The sequence below is a fragment of the Theropithecus gelada genome, chromosome 1 (genome assembly GCF_003255815.1).
Source record: "Theropithecus gelada isolate Dixy chromosome 1, Tgel_1.0, whole genome shotgun sequence".
NCBI classification, from domain to species: Eukaryota; Metazoa; Chordata; class Mammalia; order Primates; family Cercopithecidae; genus Theropithecus; species Theropithecus gelada.
Window position 1 is genome coordinate 10,083,730 of NC_037668.1, and position 21,235 is coordinate 10,104,964.

The 21,235-nt window shown below is 36.7% G+C and overlaps 1 protein-coding gene across 1 annotated transcript in view; it reads right to left on the minus strand.

Moving 5' to 3' along the window:
• Positions 1-21,235, minus strand: part of GDAP2 (ganglioside induced differentiation associated protein 2) — a 62,791-nt gene that overhangs the window by 15,347 nt on the left and 26,209 nt on the right. The window contains exons 7-12 of the mRNA XM_025390630.1: positions 19,794-19,953; positions 17,516-17,672; positions 9,399-9,475; positions 8,264-8,340; positions 5,199-5,338; positions 3,234-3,288 (exon numbers count right to left, since the gene is read on the minus strand). Coding sequence (XP_025246415.1) covers positions 3,234-3,288; positions 5,199-5,338; positions 8,264-8,340; positions 9,399-9,475; positions 17,516-17,672; positions 19,794-19,953 — 666 coding nt within the window. The remainder of the gene's footprint in view (positions 1-3,233; positions 3,289-5,198; positions 5,339-8,263; positions 8,341-9,398; positions 9,476-17,515; positions 17,673-19,793; positions 19,954-21,235) is intronic.

Genomic DNA, 21,235 nt, shown 5'->3' on the forward strand with positions numbered 1-21,235 from the left:
AAGAAAATTTGTGCCAATATTTGGGACTTTTTCAGCTGATGCTTGGCATGAGTTTCTTTCTCGAAGTCCATCAAAGTAAATCACTTGTAGATGTGATGTCATCTTTGTTCATTTCACCTGACAACATGCAATCCCTCTCTAAAAGCTAGTATGCAAAATTTGTTGGTTCCCCAAAAAAGGATAAAAAATTCTTGATACCAAACAATACTGACATAAACTAGTAATGGCTTGAACTTAAAATTTATTGTTTATCTAAATTGGCAATCACAAATTAGTCCATGTTTATCAACATACTATATACAATAGTCCTATGAGGCAGGTATGATACTGTTGCTATCCCCATTTTACTTACAGAAGAAGGTAATGTATGTAGGAAACAGCAAACTTTTTTGAAAAGGACCATTATAGTAAATAGTGCAGGCTTCTTATAACAACATTATCAGAAAATTGTTCACAAGGCATGCCTGAAGGCCCTTGGAGCAGTGCAATATTGGAGGCAGGACAACATGAAAATTACTCAGGAGGCTGCTGTGTCATTTCAAGTAAAAGCTGACAGTGGGATGAACTAATGTAGAGGCAGTGGGAATAAAGACACAGACATAAATTTGAGCAATTGTAAACACACAGAACTGATGCAATGTGCTAGGAGATGAGGTAGAGAAAGTGCTCCAGAAAGGCTCTCTGGTTTCTGGCTTAGGCACTTGGGTAGGCGGTAGTCCCATTTACTAACACAGAGAACACAAACAGCAGTTCGGGAATAGGTGGAAGAGGAGTACATGAGGAGTTCTGTTTAAAAATGTTGAACTTCAGGGTCCTATAAGATACCTAAGTAGAGCTATCTAATCAGTAGTTCAATACCAAGGTCAAAGCCTAAGAACGATAATGATGATGATGATGATGATAATAATGAAAATGATGATGATAGCTTACATTTAACTGAGCACTTATTATATGTCAGGTAATGTTTTAAGTATTTTACATGTATTAACTCATTTCATCTTTCAATAACCCTAAAAGATAGGCGCTATTATTATTCCCATTTTATAGGGGATAAAATTAAAGCATAGAGAAATTATACTACTTGCCTGAGATGACAAATTGGTAACTGGTAGAGCTGGGATTAGAACCCAGGTCATCTGAATCTTGAAACCATAGTTCTAAACATTAGGCTTTATTGCCTCCCCAGATATATGTTTGAAGATTGCATATATTTTTGAGGGTCACTGAAGAAATGGGAATAAAAAAGGTATAGAATTAAAGATGAGGGTGGAGAAACATGGAAACACTAACACTCAAAGGATGCAAGCAGGAAGCCAGGGGCAGTGGCTCATGCCAGTAATCCCAGCACTTTGGGAGGCCAAGGTGGGAGGATTACTTGAGGCCAAAAGTGTGAGCCCAGCCTTGGCAACACAGCAAGACCCCATCTCTATAAAAATACAAAATAAAAAAAATTAGCCAGGCATGATGGTGCATGTCTGCAGTCCTAGCTACTCCGGAGGCCAATGTGGGAGGATCCCTTGACGCCGGGAGTTCTAGGTTACAGAGAGCTATAATCATACCACTGCACTCCAGTGTGGGTGACAGAGTGAGACCGTCTCTAAAAAGAGATGAGAAGAGAAAGAGAGGCCGACAAATGAGACTGAGAAGCAGCAGCTAGAAGTAGCAGAGATACCAGGCAAGGTAAATTTCAAAGAAGCCAAGACAAAGTGTGTCAAGGAAGAAGTGATCAATTGTGCTTAAGGCTGTAGGGAATGCAGGTAACATAGAGAGAGAAAAGTGTCTATTAGATTTAGTGACCCAGAAATTATGAATGATTTTGGTGTGAAAAGCTTCAGCTGGCACAGCAGGATAACCACACTGGAGTAATTTAAAAGGTACATGAGAAATGGAGATGGTGAGCATAGAACAAAGATTATACTAAACAATTTTGGTTGTAAATTAGAGGAGAGAAAAATAGATCTTAGCATTTTTAAAAGTTGGTAATTTGGATCCAGCAAAGCGGGAGAGGAGAAAGACGCTAACCGTTGAAGAGAGTTTTCTAAGGAAATGGAAATATACTCTGTAGTTTATGGTCTGGGAAAAAATGCCTAGATTCAAATCTAGCCTTTGCTACTAACTGTTGGTTATCTTGGTTCCTTAATCTCTCTAAGCATCAATTTCCTTACCAGTATAGTGGGACAACTACTGCTAACTATTTCACAGGTATACTGCAAAGCTTAGGCAAGATAATTCACAGGAGGAATGGGCAGATAGCAAGTGCTCAGAAAACTTAAGCTAATGTCATTACTACGGGATCCACAGCACAGGGAGAGGGGCTGTCCTTCGTTAAGAAGGACATTAATGAAATGTGTTCATTAAGATGGAACACATTTTTGTGACAGAGAAAAAGGGGGCAATGATAAGAACAGTTAGCAAGTAGGTTTGGAGTGGGAAGGTAAAGATAAAGAGCTCCTTACTAGTGACTTATATGAGTGAAGAAAGCAGTACAATGGATTATTTCAAGTTTAGGTTTTGATGGTCAGGTGCGATGAAAGGGTAAGAGGTCCTAGGTTAATTTAGGGTGACTGACAAGAGTGGATGAAGTGATGAAATGTCAGTTTTTAGCTTGACAGAGAAGAAAATAAAGGCAAGATGATATTTTCAGAAAGAGTACAAAGACCAAGAGACTAGATGTCTTGATGAAGTCAAGATGTAGGCTTAGGTAGTGGGAATATAATTGTGAGCAAGACTGCTATATTCTAGCCCTCATGGATCTTGCTGGCTCATATACAAGGAAGAAAATTAAACATGCAACTAAAATAAAAACATAACAATGATATAAGACTACAGAATCTAAAGGGGTTACAATGCAAGAACAGCTACTAGCTGCAGGATTGGTCAGGGAAGAATTTCTATAGAAAGTAGAGCTGAGACCTGAAGGTCAAGCAGGAGGTAGCCATGGGCAGAGGAGGTAAGTGTATTCTGTAACAACAGCATAAACAAGGCCCAGATGAACAAAGATCAAGAAAAGAGGCAGGGACTGATGGGCTAATGGCTTATAAGGGTTGCCCACAAAGGCGTTGGAGTCACATACAACCAAAACATCAGGACCACAACTCAAGGTCACTTAGAAACCAGGAAATTAGCAGTCACAATGGTGACAGCAACAATTAAGTTGCTGAGCTATTATCTTAATACTCTGGGCATGTAGGACACATAAATTCTAGATTTAGACAAAGAGAAAAATACCGTACCTTTGAACGAAATGTGGGATGAACAAAATAAACAGCCTTCAAATTCCTCTTGTACCTGATCCAAAAATAAAATGACAAAAAAATTAGTATAAGTTCATGCCTAAAACCAACTACTATCATAGACTATTAACTACTTGCCTAGGTATATAAACATAATCAGAGAAAAATAAAGGCAGTTATAATTTACAGATTGAATTTTAGGTGAGAGTCAAAAACAAACCAGAGAACATTTCATTTTTTAAAGTATCTGTTTTATAGGAGATATTAAGTGCTTCTGTCAGCTGAGCTAGAGCCACCTATAGGTAGGATAAAGTTAAGCACATTTGTATTTGACAAATTTATTGTGTGTCATTTTTTAATATGATGCTAGAATCTCTGGGATCAGAGTTAAACAGCAGCTAAATCACTTAAAATTAGAGCAAAAATTTAAACTAAAAGTTTCAATGGTCATATCACAACAACTAGCAGAATCTGCTGTGTCCCAGAAATTATAGAGGCCTACTTAAATTCTCCTAACAATTGTATGAGCACAGTACTATTACTGCGGGTATTTTAGCCCTCCCAAAGTCACCCAGCCATCATGTGGCAGAGCCAGGAACTGAACCCAGGCAATACCGCTCCAGAATCATACTCCTATCCACTATTCCATCTGGCTTCTCTATGTGTGCCTGAGACTTTTTTCAACAGTTCAATAATCAACATCGGGTCATGTGAGGTTAATTGGAAAGGACTTCAGAGAAATAGTACAAACTATTTCACAGCTGAGGCCTGTTCCACATTAAAGAACTGGTTAGCGGTAGAAGCAGAACTACAGTGGAGTGAAGCTTCCTTTCATATATACAATCCACATTCAGAGAAAGCTAAAAAGGTGTCTATTGGGTAATGAAAGCTTTAATATTCCTAAATAAGATGAGATTTAATGGGAGAAGAAGGATAGCTGGAAATTTACAGTAACTTGCCTTCTTTGTACCCTAACTGCAAAATGGGCTTCTCAATGCAATCCACACAGACATTGTGATGCTACAAATAACAAAACAGCTAACAGGAGGGTTGAGTGCCACTTTTTATTCAGAAAAAAATGTTAATAAGAAAAAATGTAAAACACTACATTTCATCTTTGCTACAGTGGGGTGTCATATATTTTCTGGTTAAAATTTCCATTATTGGCCGGGTGCAGTGGCTCAAGCCTGTAATCCCAGCACTTTGGGAGGCCGAGACAGGTGGACCACGAGGTCAGGAGATCGAGACCATCCTGGCTAACAAGGTGATATCCCGTCTCTACTAAAAAAATACAAAAAACTAGCCGGTCGTGGTGGCGAGCGCCTGTAGTCCCAGCTACTCGGGAGGCTGAGGCAGGAGAATGGCGTAAACCCGGGGGGCGGAGCTTGCAGTGAGCTGAGATCCAGCCACTGCACTCCAGCCTGGGCGACAGAGTGACACTCCGTCTCAAAAAAAAAAAATTTCCATTATCATTTCAAGGGAAATATGCTTTAATGAAAATAATTTTCTAGCTCCAAGTCAGTAACCTGGGTTCAAGTCCAAATTCTGCATTTACTGTTGTGAGACTTTGGGCACATACTTCACTTTGCAGAATGTCAATGTCTTCCATTTTTCAAATACAGATAATATTTCTCCTAACCAACTCCTGGGTTAAAGGATCCAAGTAAATAATGTTTATAAATGTATTTTGATAAGTATAATACATCATATAAATAGAAGGTAGTATTTTTGTTATTTTATACACAAAGATTGGTAATGTAAAAAGTTTACATATGAATTTACTTTAATGCAAAATAGGTTTCAGTTAGGGAGGGTCTCCTATGATTGAAATATCTAATCTATGTGTGATAAAAGTCTTTCTTACATGAAATATCCTTTCACAGAATACAAAGCAATGTTTGCCACTGCTTAATATTAGAAAAGAAAGAAACTATTTCCCCTTCATAATTTGCAAAAATAACTAACTTGACATCAACAACATCGTAGAGTTTCTTCAGGAAGTCAGAGTCCAGATGATTGTATTCGCTGGTCAGTGTGTGAAAATACACTAATACATACTCCTTCACAGCAATGTGATCCATCACATGAATGAAGTATAAGAGAGCCTAAAAAAGGGGGAATAAAGGTGAAGATCATTTTGAACAGTAGTCTATTTCACAGAGGCCAAGAAAAAAACAAAACAAAACAGAAAATTAACCTACTCTTTGCCCTAGTCATTACAGATGGATAACTCAGAGTGATAAGTATCCATTCTCTTTAAAAAGATCTCCAGGAAAGTGAATCATCCCAGTGTTTTAATAATTCTCATAAGTGCTACAGTACAATTCCTTTCTGTCTTGTTCTAAGTGATAGAGCAGAACAATCAGTCTCTATCCTCTAAAACAATTCTTCATATACTGGAAAAAGTTCTTAGATCAACGATCAGGTTTTCCCTCTCTAGGAAAACAGTATCAAAATCATTAGAAGTAGAATTTCTATACTTTTAATAATTTTTGAAGTTTCTGCTTGAATTCAATCAAAGTCTTTGCAGTCTGTACTCAGAAATAGACTCATGGCCTGCACATAACCAAGAATTACTATAGAAAGATATAATGAGTGATGCCTCACATGATTCACGTTGAGAGCTAGTATTTTTAGATCTTTAGTGCCAATCTGAAGGAGGACATTGAGAGCAGGTTGAATCAGTAGATGGCAATAGGTTGGGAAGCATTTCTAGAGCTCTGAAAGATTCAAATTCAGTGTGACCCAGATCGTTTATAGAAATATTCCATTACAAAAATGATGAATTTAAGAGAAACACTAAAAGCAAAACAGAGATACAATATAGGCAGGGCCAGTATGACCCAGTGGTTTAGCTGTAAACATTCACATGGAAAAAGCTAAGAGGTAACAACTGAGGGATTACTATAAAACAAACTGTTTTCCAATTCCTCTTCAGGTGAGTCCTTGACATTAACATGGTTGGATTAACATGGACTAGGATCTAACTGCTACCAGAGCAGACAGAGAAGGGTATTAAGAAAACACAGCATCTTTCCATTCATTACCTGCTTTGGTAACAATTATTATTATCATCATCTATTTCAGTATTTTACAGGAAATGATATATCATGAATATCCAGAACCCCAGGCAAGTACACACCAAAATCAAATGCAAGGATTTATGGCTTTATTGGTATTAATCAAATTATTGATTATGAAAATGAATATCACACTGATTATTAAGAACATAAATGATTACAGATAGAAACATACTAATGGTATAATTTTCATCAGTTATTCCCTCCGTGTGTGTGTGTGTGTGTGTGTGTTTTGTTTGTTCGAGACAGGGTCGCTCTCTGTCACCCAGGCTGGAGTGCAATGGCATGATCTTGGTTTTGGAGATCTTGCAACCTCTGCATCCTGGGCTCAAATGATCCTCCTGCCTCAGTCTCCCAAGTAGCTGGGACTACAGGAATTGCCCACCATGCCTAGCTAATTTTTGTATTTTTCGTACAGATAGGATTTCACCATGTGCCCAGGCTGGTCTCGAACTCCTGGACTCAAGCAATATGCCTGCCTCAGTCTCCCAAAGTTCTGGGATTATAGCATGAGCTACCACACCTGGCTATGTGCATATTTTTATTATTCTTTATTATTCTTTTTTCACCTCTTACCAGATTGCTGCTTCATCCTTTCTGTCCATTCTCCAACCCCCACCCTAGGGCAATTAGGATACTCCTTTTGGGCTTTGAATTCAACTTAAGTTTTTTCACTATATAACCATATCACTGTATCACTATATATGACGAAAAAATGTGAAAGACAAATTCTCCCCCAAACCACGAAATCCCTTTCCTTATTTTCCTTGTTTCTGTGCTTAAAAACAAACAAATAAACAACCCAGTGAAGGTCAATGTAGATACAAATTAATGTATCACTGTTTCTCCTATTAAATTGTATTCTAAACACTTCTCTACAGTACTTGCCTCTATAACCATAATTTATAAGGTCACAGAATATCCTATTTGAATGCACCGTAATTATCTGTGAGGAATTTAAGTTTTACTTGTTGCTACAAATGACCCTGCGAATAATATGCCAGGTTCAGTGCTTTCACAGTTTTTTTACCCAAACAACAGTGACTGAGAGTCTAAGGACTTAGCCAGAAGTAATTATCAGCTTTTGTCCAACTGGTTTATCTGAAATTCTGTGTAATTCTGCATTTTTAAGTATACAATTTTTTTTACTATGGTTAATAATTACTGATCAGTTCAGGTTATTATCCTTTGAAGTCAGTTCCTAACAAAACTGATATTCTAAGATTCTCTATATATTTATCTTGTGGGTTCAATTGTTCCTTGTATGAGTATTCTGATTTGAATAATGTCAGGGCCTATAGCTACTTCCATACTTTGGGTTATTTCCTTAGTATAAGTTTTCAGAAATGGAATTAATGGATCAATGGGTGTGATCACTTTTATAGTTTCATCTTTGATGACAATAATTATTTAAGAGTTAAGGTACCTCATTTTAATTCACCTTTTTTGGACTACTAATCACGCTGAATATTTTCTTATTTTTATCTACCAGTTCCATTTTTCTTTTATGAATCATCTATTTCTGTTCTTTGCCTCCAAATGAAGGGATTATAGAATTACGCTATCTTGGGTAAACTACATTTCTGTTTTTTTCTCTTCTAATAGATACTCAAAAATTAATTTTTCTTTTTTCAAAAAAGAATTTGATTACACAATTATAATACAGAATGATTCCAACCACTTACTAGTTACATCATATCCAAAACAAAGCAGCAGTGGTTTTGGAGATCATATTATGGTACTCCAGTATTTTTATTTCTTGGACAGAGAAAAATCAAACCCCTAATTGAACTGAAATGATACAGGTCCACTCACAGAACCAGGTCTGCTCCTCTGTCAGTGATACACAATTCAGCCGTGATTCACATTGTAGGCCTTGATTCCAAATTCATATACAACTTATTTTTTCAATCAACATTATTTGTAAAACAGAGCCTTTTTATGGCTTACCTTGTCCATATCTATTAATGTTACAGGAATGTTTCTTCCAACTACCACCATCACTGTTCGACCACAGTTATCAACACCTATAAACAGGAAATGTAATCAGCACCCAGAAACTTCATTCCAAGAATATTATTTGTCTTAGGCTCTGACTTGATAAAATATTCTATGTGAACTTAAAAGACTGAAAACAAGGAAGTATAAGTTGCTCAAATTTCATCTTCCAATTTTTCTACTCTGCAGATGACAACACCTTTTTTTTAAAGCTTCATGACGCTTTTGATCACTGCCCTTTTAAGAGAAGACCTCTTAAAGATTTTAAATCAAGAACAGCCAAAGATCTTTTAAAATGTTTTATTATTTTCTAGAGACAGGATCTTGCTATATCTCTAGGCTGGAGTACAGTGGAGTGATCATAGTTTACTGCAGCCTCTATCTCCAACTCCTGGGCTCAAGCAATCCTCCTATCTCAGCCTCCAAAGCAGCTGGGACTACAGGCATGCACCACCATGCCTGGCTAATTTTTTCATTTTTTTGTAGAGATGGGGGTCTCGCTATATTGCCCAGTCTGGTATTGAACTCCTAGTCTAAAATGATCCTCCTGTCTCCACCTCCCAAAGTGCTGCGATTACAGATATGAGTCACCATGCCCAGCCCCCAAAACCTTTTATAAACAGCTTTTTGCTTACGCTCACTACAACTTTTAATAACATTAGTGATCTAGGAAAAACTAAATAGCACTCAAATCTGAAAATTACTAAAAAGTACTGTCTGTAAAAGAAATAGAATGGAGAAAGGGTGGGAATCTGGGAACTTTCACTCTCTCCATCATATATTTATGTAAGGTTTGAATTTTGTAGTAGCAAGTATATGGTACTTTTAAAAGCAGAAACATTTTTTAAAAGAAAAGGGACACTAGCATGAAATCAAGTTGGCTAATGCAGAACTATAAGTTGAAAATTTTATAGATTGGGATGTTATTTTTAAGATCTTGATGACAGGCAAAACTATCTTCATTAGTACAAAACCATTTTGTTCATAGATACAATAAATGAAATCAGAGAAAAACGAATTCTCAAATAGCATGATTGGTAGGGCTCTAAATTAGTGAAAGAATAAGTTACCATATATTTAAGCTCACCTGTTTGGTATAAGGCTTTTAGAGAAGCAATATCAGACAGATCCTCAGATCTTGCTTGACATAACCAGCGATTATAACTAGGGAAATAAATGATATAATCATTATAATAAACCCTTGGAAATTAAATTTACAAATGGGACCAATTTTTGATACCTTTCCCTGACCCTAAAAATTTTCAAGTATATATTCCATTATAATTGGGAAGGAGTTAAAGAAGCATTAAACCATGTAGAATCTCTACTACATGTTATTGATAAAATAAACACAAATGAATTATTGAGAAAGGAAGGTGTTCATTATTTTAAAAATCCTTATGATTAAATGAAGATTGTACAGGTAAATGGCTAAGATACCAAGTATCCAAACTAACCTTGTTTTAAAACACTATTGTTTTCCTTTACTAAAAACATGCATAGAGAAAGTCTAAACCAATGGCAGAGCTCCAAAACAGATGCTCACTCACTCAACAAGGATTCGAGTGGTTACTCTACGATAGTCACTGAGAATACTATCATGAAAGGACATGGTTGCCTCCCTCAAGAAGTTCACTTTTCAGGGGAAAAACAGGCAAGTGCTGTACATGTTATGTGGGATCACAAAGGAGTTGGGTAAATTTATCTGGGAAGTTCTGGCATATTTAATCATCAGTTAAACGAACTAGTTGTAGTGATATCCCACAGACCAAATCATATGGACTGCAGTTTGGCTTTGGCTTTGGCTAAGAGGATGTTAAAGCTGGAAGAGACATTAAAAGACCTTGCAGAGGGAAATGACATGCAAAAGATTAATGGTCAAGTTCATCTCAGACTTTCCAGCCTATTAAATGGTAGAGTTGAATGTGAAGTTGCACTCAGGTCTCTAGATTTCCGGAAAGGTCAGTGCTTTTTCTACTGTATCATACTAATTTCTTGAAATTAAAAGTGCCACTTACTTGATTGTGAACAAGCTTTCAAGACACCTAAATGTATGAAAAGAAACTCTGAAGTGTCTAGATCACATATGGCAATATCCAGTAACAACAACATCAAAAAGCTTAACTAAGAGAGGGGAGATGTGGCTTCTTTTTTTTTTTTTGAGACGGAGTCTCGCTCTGTCACCCAGGCTGGAGTGCAGTGGCCGGATCTCAGCTCACTGCAAGCTCCGCCTCCCGGGTTTACGCCATTCTCCTGCCTCAGCCTCCCGAGTAGCTGGGACTACAGGCGCCCGCCACCTCGCCCGGCTAAGTTTTTGTATTTTTAGTAGAGACGGGGTTTCACTGTGTTAGCCAGGATGGTCTCGATCTCCTGACCTCGTGATCCGCCCGTCTCGGCCTCCCAAAGTGCTGGGATTACAGGCTTGAGCCACCGCGCCCGGCCTGGCTTCTAATCCTACCGCTTTTGGTGCAAACTTACTGAAGTCATTTACCTTTATGGAATTCAGTTTCCTCACCTGCAAAATGGTGTTCATATGGGAGGGGCACCTTTCAGCTATAAAGTACAATTGCACAACTAAAAATATTTAATGGGAAGTCTATCACATACAGACTGAAATCAACAAGCGACATGCCTGTTAGTTACACAGATATTGTTACTGCTTATGAAAAACATAGTGGTACTGCATTACTTCTATAGACAGCCTTCTCAAATTTGTGATTTACCAATCTATGCAAATTGAAAAGTCAAAGACAGTAGCTTTTAACAAATCAACAGTTGGGAAGAAACAGTAAAAGCAAAAGATTGTTAGTCTTCTCACTCAATAGACAATACCCTCTTTTTTTTTCTAAACTTCATTATTCAAAGAATATTTCATGTTTTCTATTACATTTCTTATAAACAGCACCTCACTTTTTGCTATAGAGTTTTGTTTTGTTTAAATAAAGACCTGGAATCTTTTGTTCCAATCCAAAAATCAAAACAAAGCTAAAAGGAAAATATGAACTCAAAATAGTTTCTGGGTTTCCTACAGGATATTTCCCAAATATCCTATATAGAATATTTTCTTATTCCAAATAAACAAACTTTTCTATTATTTTATGGGTAAACATAATAATCATGGATAAATAATAATACAAAATATGTCAAAATGGCAGAAAAAAGTAGCCACTAGAGTGCTCTAAAGGCAGAAATACTAATTAGTTTCTCAATGGGTTGCAACCGACTGAGGTTGGACACTGTTCTCACAAAGCTAATATAAGCCAATTATTTTCCAGTTAATAAATTACCATCCACCTGTACAGCCAACAGCTGAATGACAAAAAAATTTTAAACTATATCATTCTTAAAAGACTAATAACCAACCCATCTGTGTAAAATCATAGCGCAGGAAAAATTCTGTCTTTGGAATTAACACAGGCTTTCCCAGATCTTATACAACTGACCCATCCTAGATTTAGTTAAGATCCTTGTTGTATCCTCTTATTGACCCTGTACAGTAATTTAAACAATTATTCATATAACTAATTAGTTTAACATTTTTCTCCTCTGCAAGACCCTAAGCTCCATGCAGGAGGGTGCTGTATCTGTCTTGCTTGTCACTTTATTACTAGTAGTATCCAGCACAACATTTGGCACATTAGTAAAAGCCTATTAAGTATTTAATAATGAACAAGATAATGATTTTGTTGAGAAAAATGACATAAGGGTCACAGGCAATTGAATCTTAAGCCAGTCAAGTAATACTAATAAAAAAGGAAATAAAATATTCCTGTAAAATAACTTGAAGAGTTTCAAAAGCAGTATTTTTGAAAAAGAATATCTAGGTTGATTCCTAATTTTGGTAAGTAAACTAATGTCTACCTTATGATACACCCAAATCAGAATCACAACTGGATGACAGACCTGGATTAGAAAACACGTCTAATTTTTCACATGTTAAAAACAATTATTTTGAAGAGACACTGAGATGGCAAGGCAGTGTTACGAAAGGAGTGACATAAAACTATTGCCAATCCATGTGACCTTTAGTTTTGTTACTGATGGAAGAACTGAAGGCTTTCGAAAAGATATTTACTAACTAAAAACCTACTTACTTTTACATTTGTTCAACCTAAGTAATTAACATAATCAACAGAAGCCAGACTCAATATGTGAAAATAAAAGCCTGATTCAGAGATATCAAGAGAAAGAAATTTTTAAAACTATAACCTACAATCTCAAATACAGCTGAGCATGCAAACAGATGACTATATAGCTTAGTTATATCATAAACTCCTCAACAAACAGCCATCAAAAACTTTTTGGTCTCAGGACCAAAATATATCTATATAAAACACAGACATTTTTATGTTTTTATAAATTATTGAGGACCTTAAACATCTTTTGTTTGTGTCATTTATATCTACCAGTTCTCACATTAGAAATAAAAAGAGAAATTTTAAAAATATTCATTAATTTAAAAACGATGAAAAACCTATTTTGTGAACATAACTTTTTTTAAAAAGTTGTATTTAGAGAAAAGAGTTGTATTTTTTAACTTGCAAATCTCTTTAATTTCTGCTAGATTCTCATATGTGCGTTTGCATTTAAATTACTGCAATATCACATACTGAGTGGCCTCCAGAAAACTCCATTGAACACTGTGAGAGAATGTGAATGAAAAAGAAAAGTACGTCTCAGTAACATTATGATTTTTTCCTTTCTTTTTGTTTTTTTGAGACAAGGTCTCTCTCGCCCAGGCAGGAGTACAGTGGTGTGATCACAGCTCACTGCAACCTCCACCACCTCCTGGGCTCCTCAGCCTCCTGCGTAGTTGGGAACAGAGGCATGCGCCACCATGTCTGGCCATTTTTTTTTTTCTTAAGAGACAGGGTTTCAGGAACTGGACTCAAGCAATCTAACCTCCTTGGCCTCCCAATGTGCTGGAATTACAGGCATGAGCCACCACGCCTGGCCACATTATAAAAATAGTTTATCAGGTTCCCTGGATCACACTTTTGAGAAGAAAACAGAGTATCAGGTTCCTCCCTGGACCATAGTTTTGAGAATTGGTTATCACTGTTAAAACAAAATAGCAAGAGACCAATTAGCTTAGGGTTGTTTCTGTACCAGGAACCCTTACATAACCATATCACAACTTAACTTAGAAGAATCCCTTGTAACTGATTAATTTTAGAAACAAACAAACAAAAAGCAACTAAACTGAGTTTCAGCCAATCACAAATGGCAAACTAGCTGGATCATACCCAAATAAGGCAAATGCCTAGCTGTAGCCAATCAAGTAATTTCTCTACTTCGCTTCTGCAATCAGCCTATAAAAGTCTGCTGCTCATGCTGCTATAGTGAAGTTCTCTGAACTGCTTCTGGTTTTGAGTGCTGTCTGATTCATGAATACTACTTTGCTCAAATAAACTCCATTAAGTTTATTTTTTCTAAAGTTTTTAACATCACTCTGAAGTAGTCTGCTTTACAGATACAAGAGAAGACCTCATCTTCAATCATCACAGACACTGGGCACGTAAATGGGAAATCAGAAAAATCTTTTGGTCAGACATAGCTCCTTACTCAAGCAAATAGCTTTGGGAGCCATAGGTTATGCTCTTCTCCAAGCCTGCAACTATGTGTTGACTTCACACACACAACCTGACTGCAGTTCTGAACTTCTGTCTCAATACCTCTGACATCTCAAGGTAGTGTGGCTCATTCATGGACTTCCACAGGATGGGGAGTACTTTATCTCTGTGTACTTGCAACTAGAATATTTTCTTGTAGAATAAGTGTTCATTGTTTCCTAAACAAAATGGAAAAAGTCAACTGTGTTACAAATGTGACTCTCAAGATCAAGGTCCTCTACCAATACAAAGGATAATGCTTTACATGCTATAGGACTCCTTTCCAGAAAGTGTGGGATCAGTGAATATAAATGTATTTTAATACTGGCTTAAACTAAGTTACTAAGTAAAACTAATCAACTGACTTAGAAAAACAACAACAACAACAACAACAAAACCAGCAACCAGCCCAAAGATAAACTTAAAACTTCCAGATATCTGTACCATTTCATGGAAAAATGAGTTAGGTATGTACTAAGTTTGTGTGTATTTGTGTGTGTGTGTGTGTGTGTGAGTGAGAGAGAAAGAGAAAATGGACAGAAGAGAACAGGTTGACTGATTTGAGAAGGGTGATAATTATGTGGTTCTTTGTATGTGAATATAAAAAGTCTCTAGTCCTTTTCCAACTGCTCTGACATTGGCTTGTGTAAATGGGTTGAAGGTGAGTAGAGAAGGGAGATATGCTACAGAGGCAACGTTGAAGGATCTTCCTTATGTAGCTGTAACTGTGGGCAAGCCACTCCGTGGGATCAATTTACTTCATGTAACATAAAGGAGTCACACTAGGTCAGTGATTTAGGGCCCAAAAGGATCATCTAAGAAACTTTAGAAAGAAGATTTCTCAGTCCTTTCCATGGAGGACAGGAAGTTTGATATAGGAAGTTTGGTGTGGGGCACAGATTTTTAACAAGCACTCTTAGTGATTCTAATGCTGATAGACTGTGGACCCCATTTTGGAAAACTATTAACAAATGATCATCAAAATTCCTTCTAACTATAAAGTACTGGTGAGAGATCACAGACCAGTGATTTTCAAAGTGTAGTCTGTAGACTCCTAAAGAGATCCTGACATGCCTTTAGGAGGTTGTAAGATCAAAACTATTTTTGCAATAACATTGTTAGAGTTTTTGAATGCGTGAACATTTACATTGATAGTGCAAAAGCAACTGATGGGTAAAAACAGCTGGTAATAGCCTTACCACAAATCAAGGCAGTGGCACCAATAAACAAAAAAGGCCAGCTGCATTTAAGAATGCCTTCGATGGAGAAGTAAAGATTATTAATTTTATTAAATCAGTTCTTGAGACCTCATCTTTTTAAATTAATGCAAGACAAAATGGGAAGAACACATAAAGCACTTTTGCATATTGAAGTGTGAGGCTGCCTTGAAGAAAGTCGCTATGTGATTGAGTTGTGAGCTGGACTAGTTGCTTTTTTTCATGCAGCACCATTTTTACTTCAAAGAATGACTGGTAAACTATAGTTATTCAACATGAATATTTGGCAGGTGTTTTCCCAAAAATGAATAAAGTGACCCTGACATTTCAAGAAAAATAACCAACAGTATTTGTTGCCAACGATAAAACTCGAGCTTTAAAGCTTTAAATATATATATATTTGAAACATTTTTATTGTCATCAGAAGCTTGGCAGTTCCTAATATTAAATACTTTTCTGATGAGATTGGTGATACTGTACAATTGATACTAACAAATATAATTTTTTGATACTGTGTAATGAAATGTGTCAATATTTGGAGCTCTGAATAATTCAATGAATCGATACTTTGCAAAAAGCTAATGTATCATGTTATAAAGCCATGCTATACATTCCTATTATAAAATCTGTTCAAAGTACAGAACAACACATTTTAATATAATAGAATTAAAAAATTCATGGATACAGTTTGAGATTCTGCATTACAACTATATTTTAAAACACTACTGTTTATCAAATTGTGATATGGTATCAAAGAATATTCCAATTATTTTAAAAGGCTATTAAAATACTCCTCTATTTTCCAATTATAATCTCAGTGAGGTCAGATTTTCTTCATATACATTAGTCAAAACAACTTATTGCAGCAGTTTGAATGCTGATATAAGAATCCGGCTGTCTTTGATTAAGTCAAACATTGAACAATTTGCAAGACTAAAAAAAAAACCACCATCTTTCTCATTAAATTAAAAAACAGTTATTTTAAAATAAATAATTTCTCATGTGATAAATATTGATAGATATAACCCATAAAAACAAAAGCTCTCTGGGGTCTTCAACAATTTCTGAGTGCAAAAGAGACTCGATACTAAAGAAGTCCCAGATCCCAGTAATGTGAGGAGACCAGGCACCGCATTTAATGAAAAATGTCTATCAGATGAATCTTAAACATATGGCCAAGTTTAGAAACCACTGAAAGTATCATTTGACTGTGACTACTTCACTTGGAAAAGCTGTTCCTTGGTGCCCCCTAGTGGCTCATATGCTTTTGTTTTTAAATTAAAATCAGAATAAAGGAAGACCTGAGATTGAGGAGACACAAAATGCTAATTCTGTAAGGGACTCGAGAGATCATGTAGTCCAACTCCCACTTTATCAGTGGAGACAGATAGCATGGAGACATCACTATAATACAGCGTGAAAAATGCTATGCTATGCTTTGGGTGAGAACAGGGTAGGAAAAAAAGCATACAGGAGGTGGCATCTATTCCAGACTTTGGAGGTAGGTCTCCAGAGGCAATTGCTTTTGAAATCTGGATAGAAATTGAAGGATGAGAGTAGCCCATTCAAAAGGAATGGCAAGTACCAAAGTTCAAAGATAAAACAAGCCATGATTTGCTCAGTACAACAGTGAACAATTTTAAGAGCTTGACAAGTACCAGGTTCTGTGCTAAAGCTCATTACATTACCTCATTTAATGCTCACAAAAACCCTATGAGGTGCTAACCCTCAATCAACCCTATAAGGTAATGGATAGTAGACATTTATAGTTTTTTTTTTTAAATTTTCTTTAGACTTTTTTTAAAAGCAGCTAGCTTTACAAAGACTGGATCTTTAGGAAAGCTTACCCAAAAGTACAAAGCTGCTTCTATGTTTTTAAAAGGATTTATTCAAAATTGCTTTAGAAGACATATGGAAGAAATGGAATGGTTTGGATGTCTTATAAGGTCCTTGGGATAAGTCAGGGAGAAATAAAGCTCTTTTAAATTTAATTAAACTGTAGATTATGCTTTAATTATAAACATAGTAGAGCTAAATAAAAGCTTTATAACTCCCTTTCCCTTTTCCTAATTTCTCCTTTTAGAATATAAACCTGTATTATGGAGGCACTACAATTATAGTAGACAGGGTAGGAGCTCTGAAATCAGACATGTATCTGAACACTGGTTTCACCACATATTAACTGTGGCCACTGATAGCTTTCTTAACTTTGAGTTTTTGCACCTCCGAAGTGAGGACGATCTCTTCCTCACTGATTGTCATGAAAAATACATTGGAATGCATTATGTATACACGTAGCTCATGCATCAGATGTAAGGTCCCGTTCCTGCTTCTGATGTCCTTATGTATCTAACAGTCCTGAAGGGTTGTCTTACTTTCTTTGATGCTGCTTCTGCAGAGCTGCCTCTGATAATTGTCCCTGAAGGATCAGTTTTCTTTGCTTGTCAATATCTCCTTCCATTCGAGCAAAAGCGTGAGAACCAATGAAAGAGAGATCAACTCCCAAGCCTTCATCCTCCTCTTCTTGGTTATCTGTAACAAAAATGCTACTATCAACAGAGAGCTTATGCTAAAACTAGACAGTAAATGAAACAGATTGTGAATGCTGTAGTAAGGATGACAGTGAGGTAACTCAAAAAACTGGGGTCAAGGTTATTTTTGAGAATGAAACTGTAATCAGATTTAGGCATCTGTAAAACTGAAATAATGAAACTGCCTGTCCATGTGTGACAGAAACTGCCTGTCCATGTGTGACAAAGGTTTAGCAACATGTGAGATCCAATCAGGGTGACCTGGGTGTAACCCTAGGAAGAAAAGAGTAGAATGTAATCACACACAAAAAGACGGAAGTAATTAGATTGTATCTGGGTTTAACGATGGCTCATTGCACAGCATCTGACAAAAAGAAGTATAAAAAACAAGCATTTAGGAAGGTTTATATAGCACTGTTGAAAGAGGAAGCATTTGATTGCATAAACCTCAGCTGTTCTGTCAGGTAACATCCCAAGATGGATGTACCAGGATCACAGAGTATGATCCACATTCCTTAAGAAATATTTCAGTTATAATTTAGCATCCTGGTTTTCTACACTGTCATACAAACCTAGTTATTATATAATTTAGCATCCTGGTTTTCTACACTGTCATACAAACCTAGTTATTTTGATCCATAAGAGTTACAGTTCTCACTACAAATTAATAAATTAACTTTCTAATCTGTCCACACAACCACTGTGAATTGGATGAGTAGAAATCAGTCTCTTGGGAACAGATTATCTCTTAGTGTGGTATTCACTGCCTTGGTAGATGTTACGCAAAAACAAAACAAAACAAAACAAACCTTGTACCATGGGGGACATTCCCAAGGCAATGCCAGCACTTGAATTCCAACCTGGTGGACAATCAGCTGGAGTTTCCCCACGTCTACTTCACTGCTCCTCAAACTGACAGGCCAATAGATTGGAAAGGCCCGCTTTCATTAAAAACACCCCTCAAGTAAAGCTTGGTTACACATATTTTAACAGATTTAACATTCTACTTGAAAATAAGAATGCTAAGGTGTACATCTATCACAAAAAGTATTTTCTGAGATATGAATGCAAATCAAACACTCTGGGAATGGTGGATAGAAGAGAATCTTTTAGCAAATCAGTGAGTCTTATCTACTGTCCAGCACTCAAAGTGGTTTTGCTGTTCACCACTCATTATCACACTAAATGCATTTTATGAAAGAAAAATTTTATGGTAGTCACAGGCATGAGGATTTCAAAACAACTCTTTGCATTATTTCAAGGATATACTATACTGGAGGCTCACCCAAAGTGCATGGGCACCCCTTCAGCAAAGCTTGGTTTCCAGATATTTCTCATTTTCTGATGCTAGACCACTTTTAATTCTCTCCACTTGATGAAAGTCTATGTACTTGTGATAAAATCTTGAGTCGCTTCCTACCAATTTTGGCTTGGTGCTCATTTTTAAAAGAAATATTCACCCTAGGAATTTCATAGTAATTCCCTAAACTGCTGGATTACAAGATTCAGTCCCAGCACCGAAGCGTGTGAGGCATATCTCCACAGAAGGGACTTAAGACCTTAAACATGTACACACGACCATCACTACAAGATGTCACGCAGAGTAGATTCAGAAGGTCCCCATCCTAACACATTCTACCTACTGCTCCAACCTACGACAGTACATAACCCGAAGAAACAAAATGAAGGGTTATAATATTCTTGTCTTAGTATTTAATGTTAGGTATGATTTTTAGAGGATACTGAAAGCTGTTCAAAATGTTAGACAATAACGTACTTTACTATCTCAACAGTGTCCTGCATGAAACTATAACCTCCATCAGGGTGAGAATGTTGTTATAGCCACCTCTTAATCTGCACTGTCTAACACAGACTTGACATCTATCTATCTATCTATCTATCTATCTATCTATCTATCTATCTATCTATCTATCAATCATCTAAATTGTATTTGTAATTTCAAGAATAGAACTCAAAAACTTCTACTCTGGTCTTGATAGTAGTGTCATGGTAACAGAGAGCTTTCCAAAGGTCAAGCTGAATCTCTTACTTCTTTGGTGATTGGTGCCTTATCTTTGCTCCTTAAGAGGGAGATTTAAAAAGTTAGAGCTCTAGAGCTCACCTTCTGGAGCGCCAGGTTTCTCGCTTATTCTAATCTGTCGTTCAGGTACCACAGGCTCCCCTTCTGCATTTCCAATATCTGCAGGTAGGTACGGCAATGATCGATTCTCCTCTTTTAATGACCTTGGGAAGTACAGAGGTAGCAGCTTTTGGTAAGTAGCCTGTGTCAGAAAAGCAAGACATTCTGTGAAAAATAGCACAAAACACAGAAGACCTCAGCAGTACTTAGCTGAGCTGTTCATACACTGTGAAGACAACCTCTATCAAGAATAAAGACTTTACGACTTCTGAGCTCAGACTAGATACTGTCTGGAAACCTCAATCAGCTTTTGTGTTAAAGATAAGGATATTGTTATCTAGTCAAGTTAAATGTGATGCCTGCCCATCCTAACAATTTCAGGTCACTGAACCTGGAATGCATAAGTCCTACCACTCCTGTCCCTATCCGTACCTTCACTTCCTAACGATACCAGTCTCTCAAGATTTGGCTCAGATGCTAGCTACTTCCTTAACCCTCAGTGTGCCATCAGGGTCCGTTCAACCAGGTTTAGCTTCTGAGTTGTTTGTGAAGGATTTCTCTTTCATGATATTTATTCTTTCTTAAAAATATTTTCAAAGAACAAAGATGTACTTAAAAAAAAAAACAGAATAAAACTCATCTTATCTTGTAATTCCCATATTGATTGGTCCACTGGACTAATAAATCTGCAATACATTAAAGGCATGTATGCTCTTATTTGTCCTACATCTTGAAGCATTTTGCTTTTTCATCTTCCTAGGAATCGTTTTCTCATTACCTAGAATTACTCATCAATTATTACAAACTATACTAAAAAAGACAAACAAAATAAAAAGAAAAAAATTATGGAATCACCTAGGACAATGAACTCATTCAAGAAATCATTATCTTTCAGCTTCATATTGTGTTGCCCGTAGCAAAAAACTGAGATGGAATTCACATACTATAAAATTCACCCTTTTAAAGTATACAAGTATACAATTCAGTGTTTGTTTTTGTTTTCTTTTTTGAGATGAGTGCTGCTATGCTGCCCAGGTTGTTCTCAAACTCCTGGGCTCAAGCATTTTTCTCATCTCAACTTCCCAAGTAGCTGGGATTACAGGTGTACACCACCAAACCCAGTTTCAGTGATTTTTTCATACACAATATTCACAAAGGAGGTACAATCACCACCACTATTTAATTCCAGAACATTTTCATCACTCTAAAACCCATCAGCAATCATTCACCATTCCTTCCTCTCCCACTCCTGGCAATTACTAATCTTCTTTCTGTCACTATGAATTTGCCTATTTTTGGACATTTCACAAAAATAGAATACAGGGCCAGGCACGGTGGCTCACAGCTGTAATCCCAGCATTCTGGGAGGCCGAAGCAGGGGGATCACGAGGTCAGATCGATATCTACCTGACCAATATGGTGAG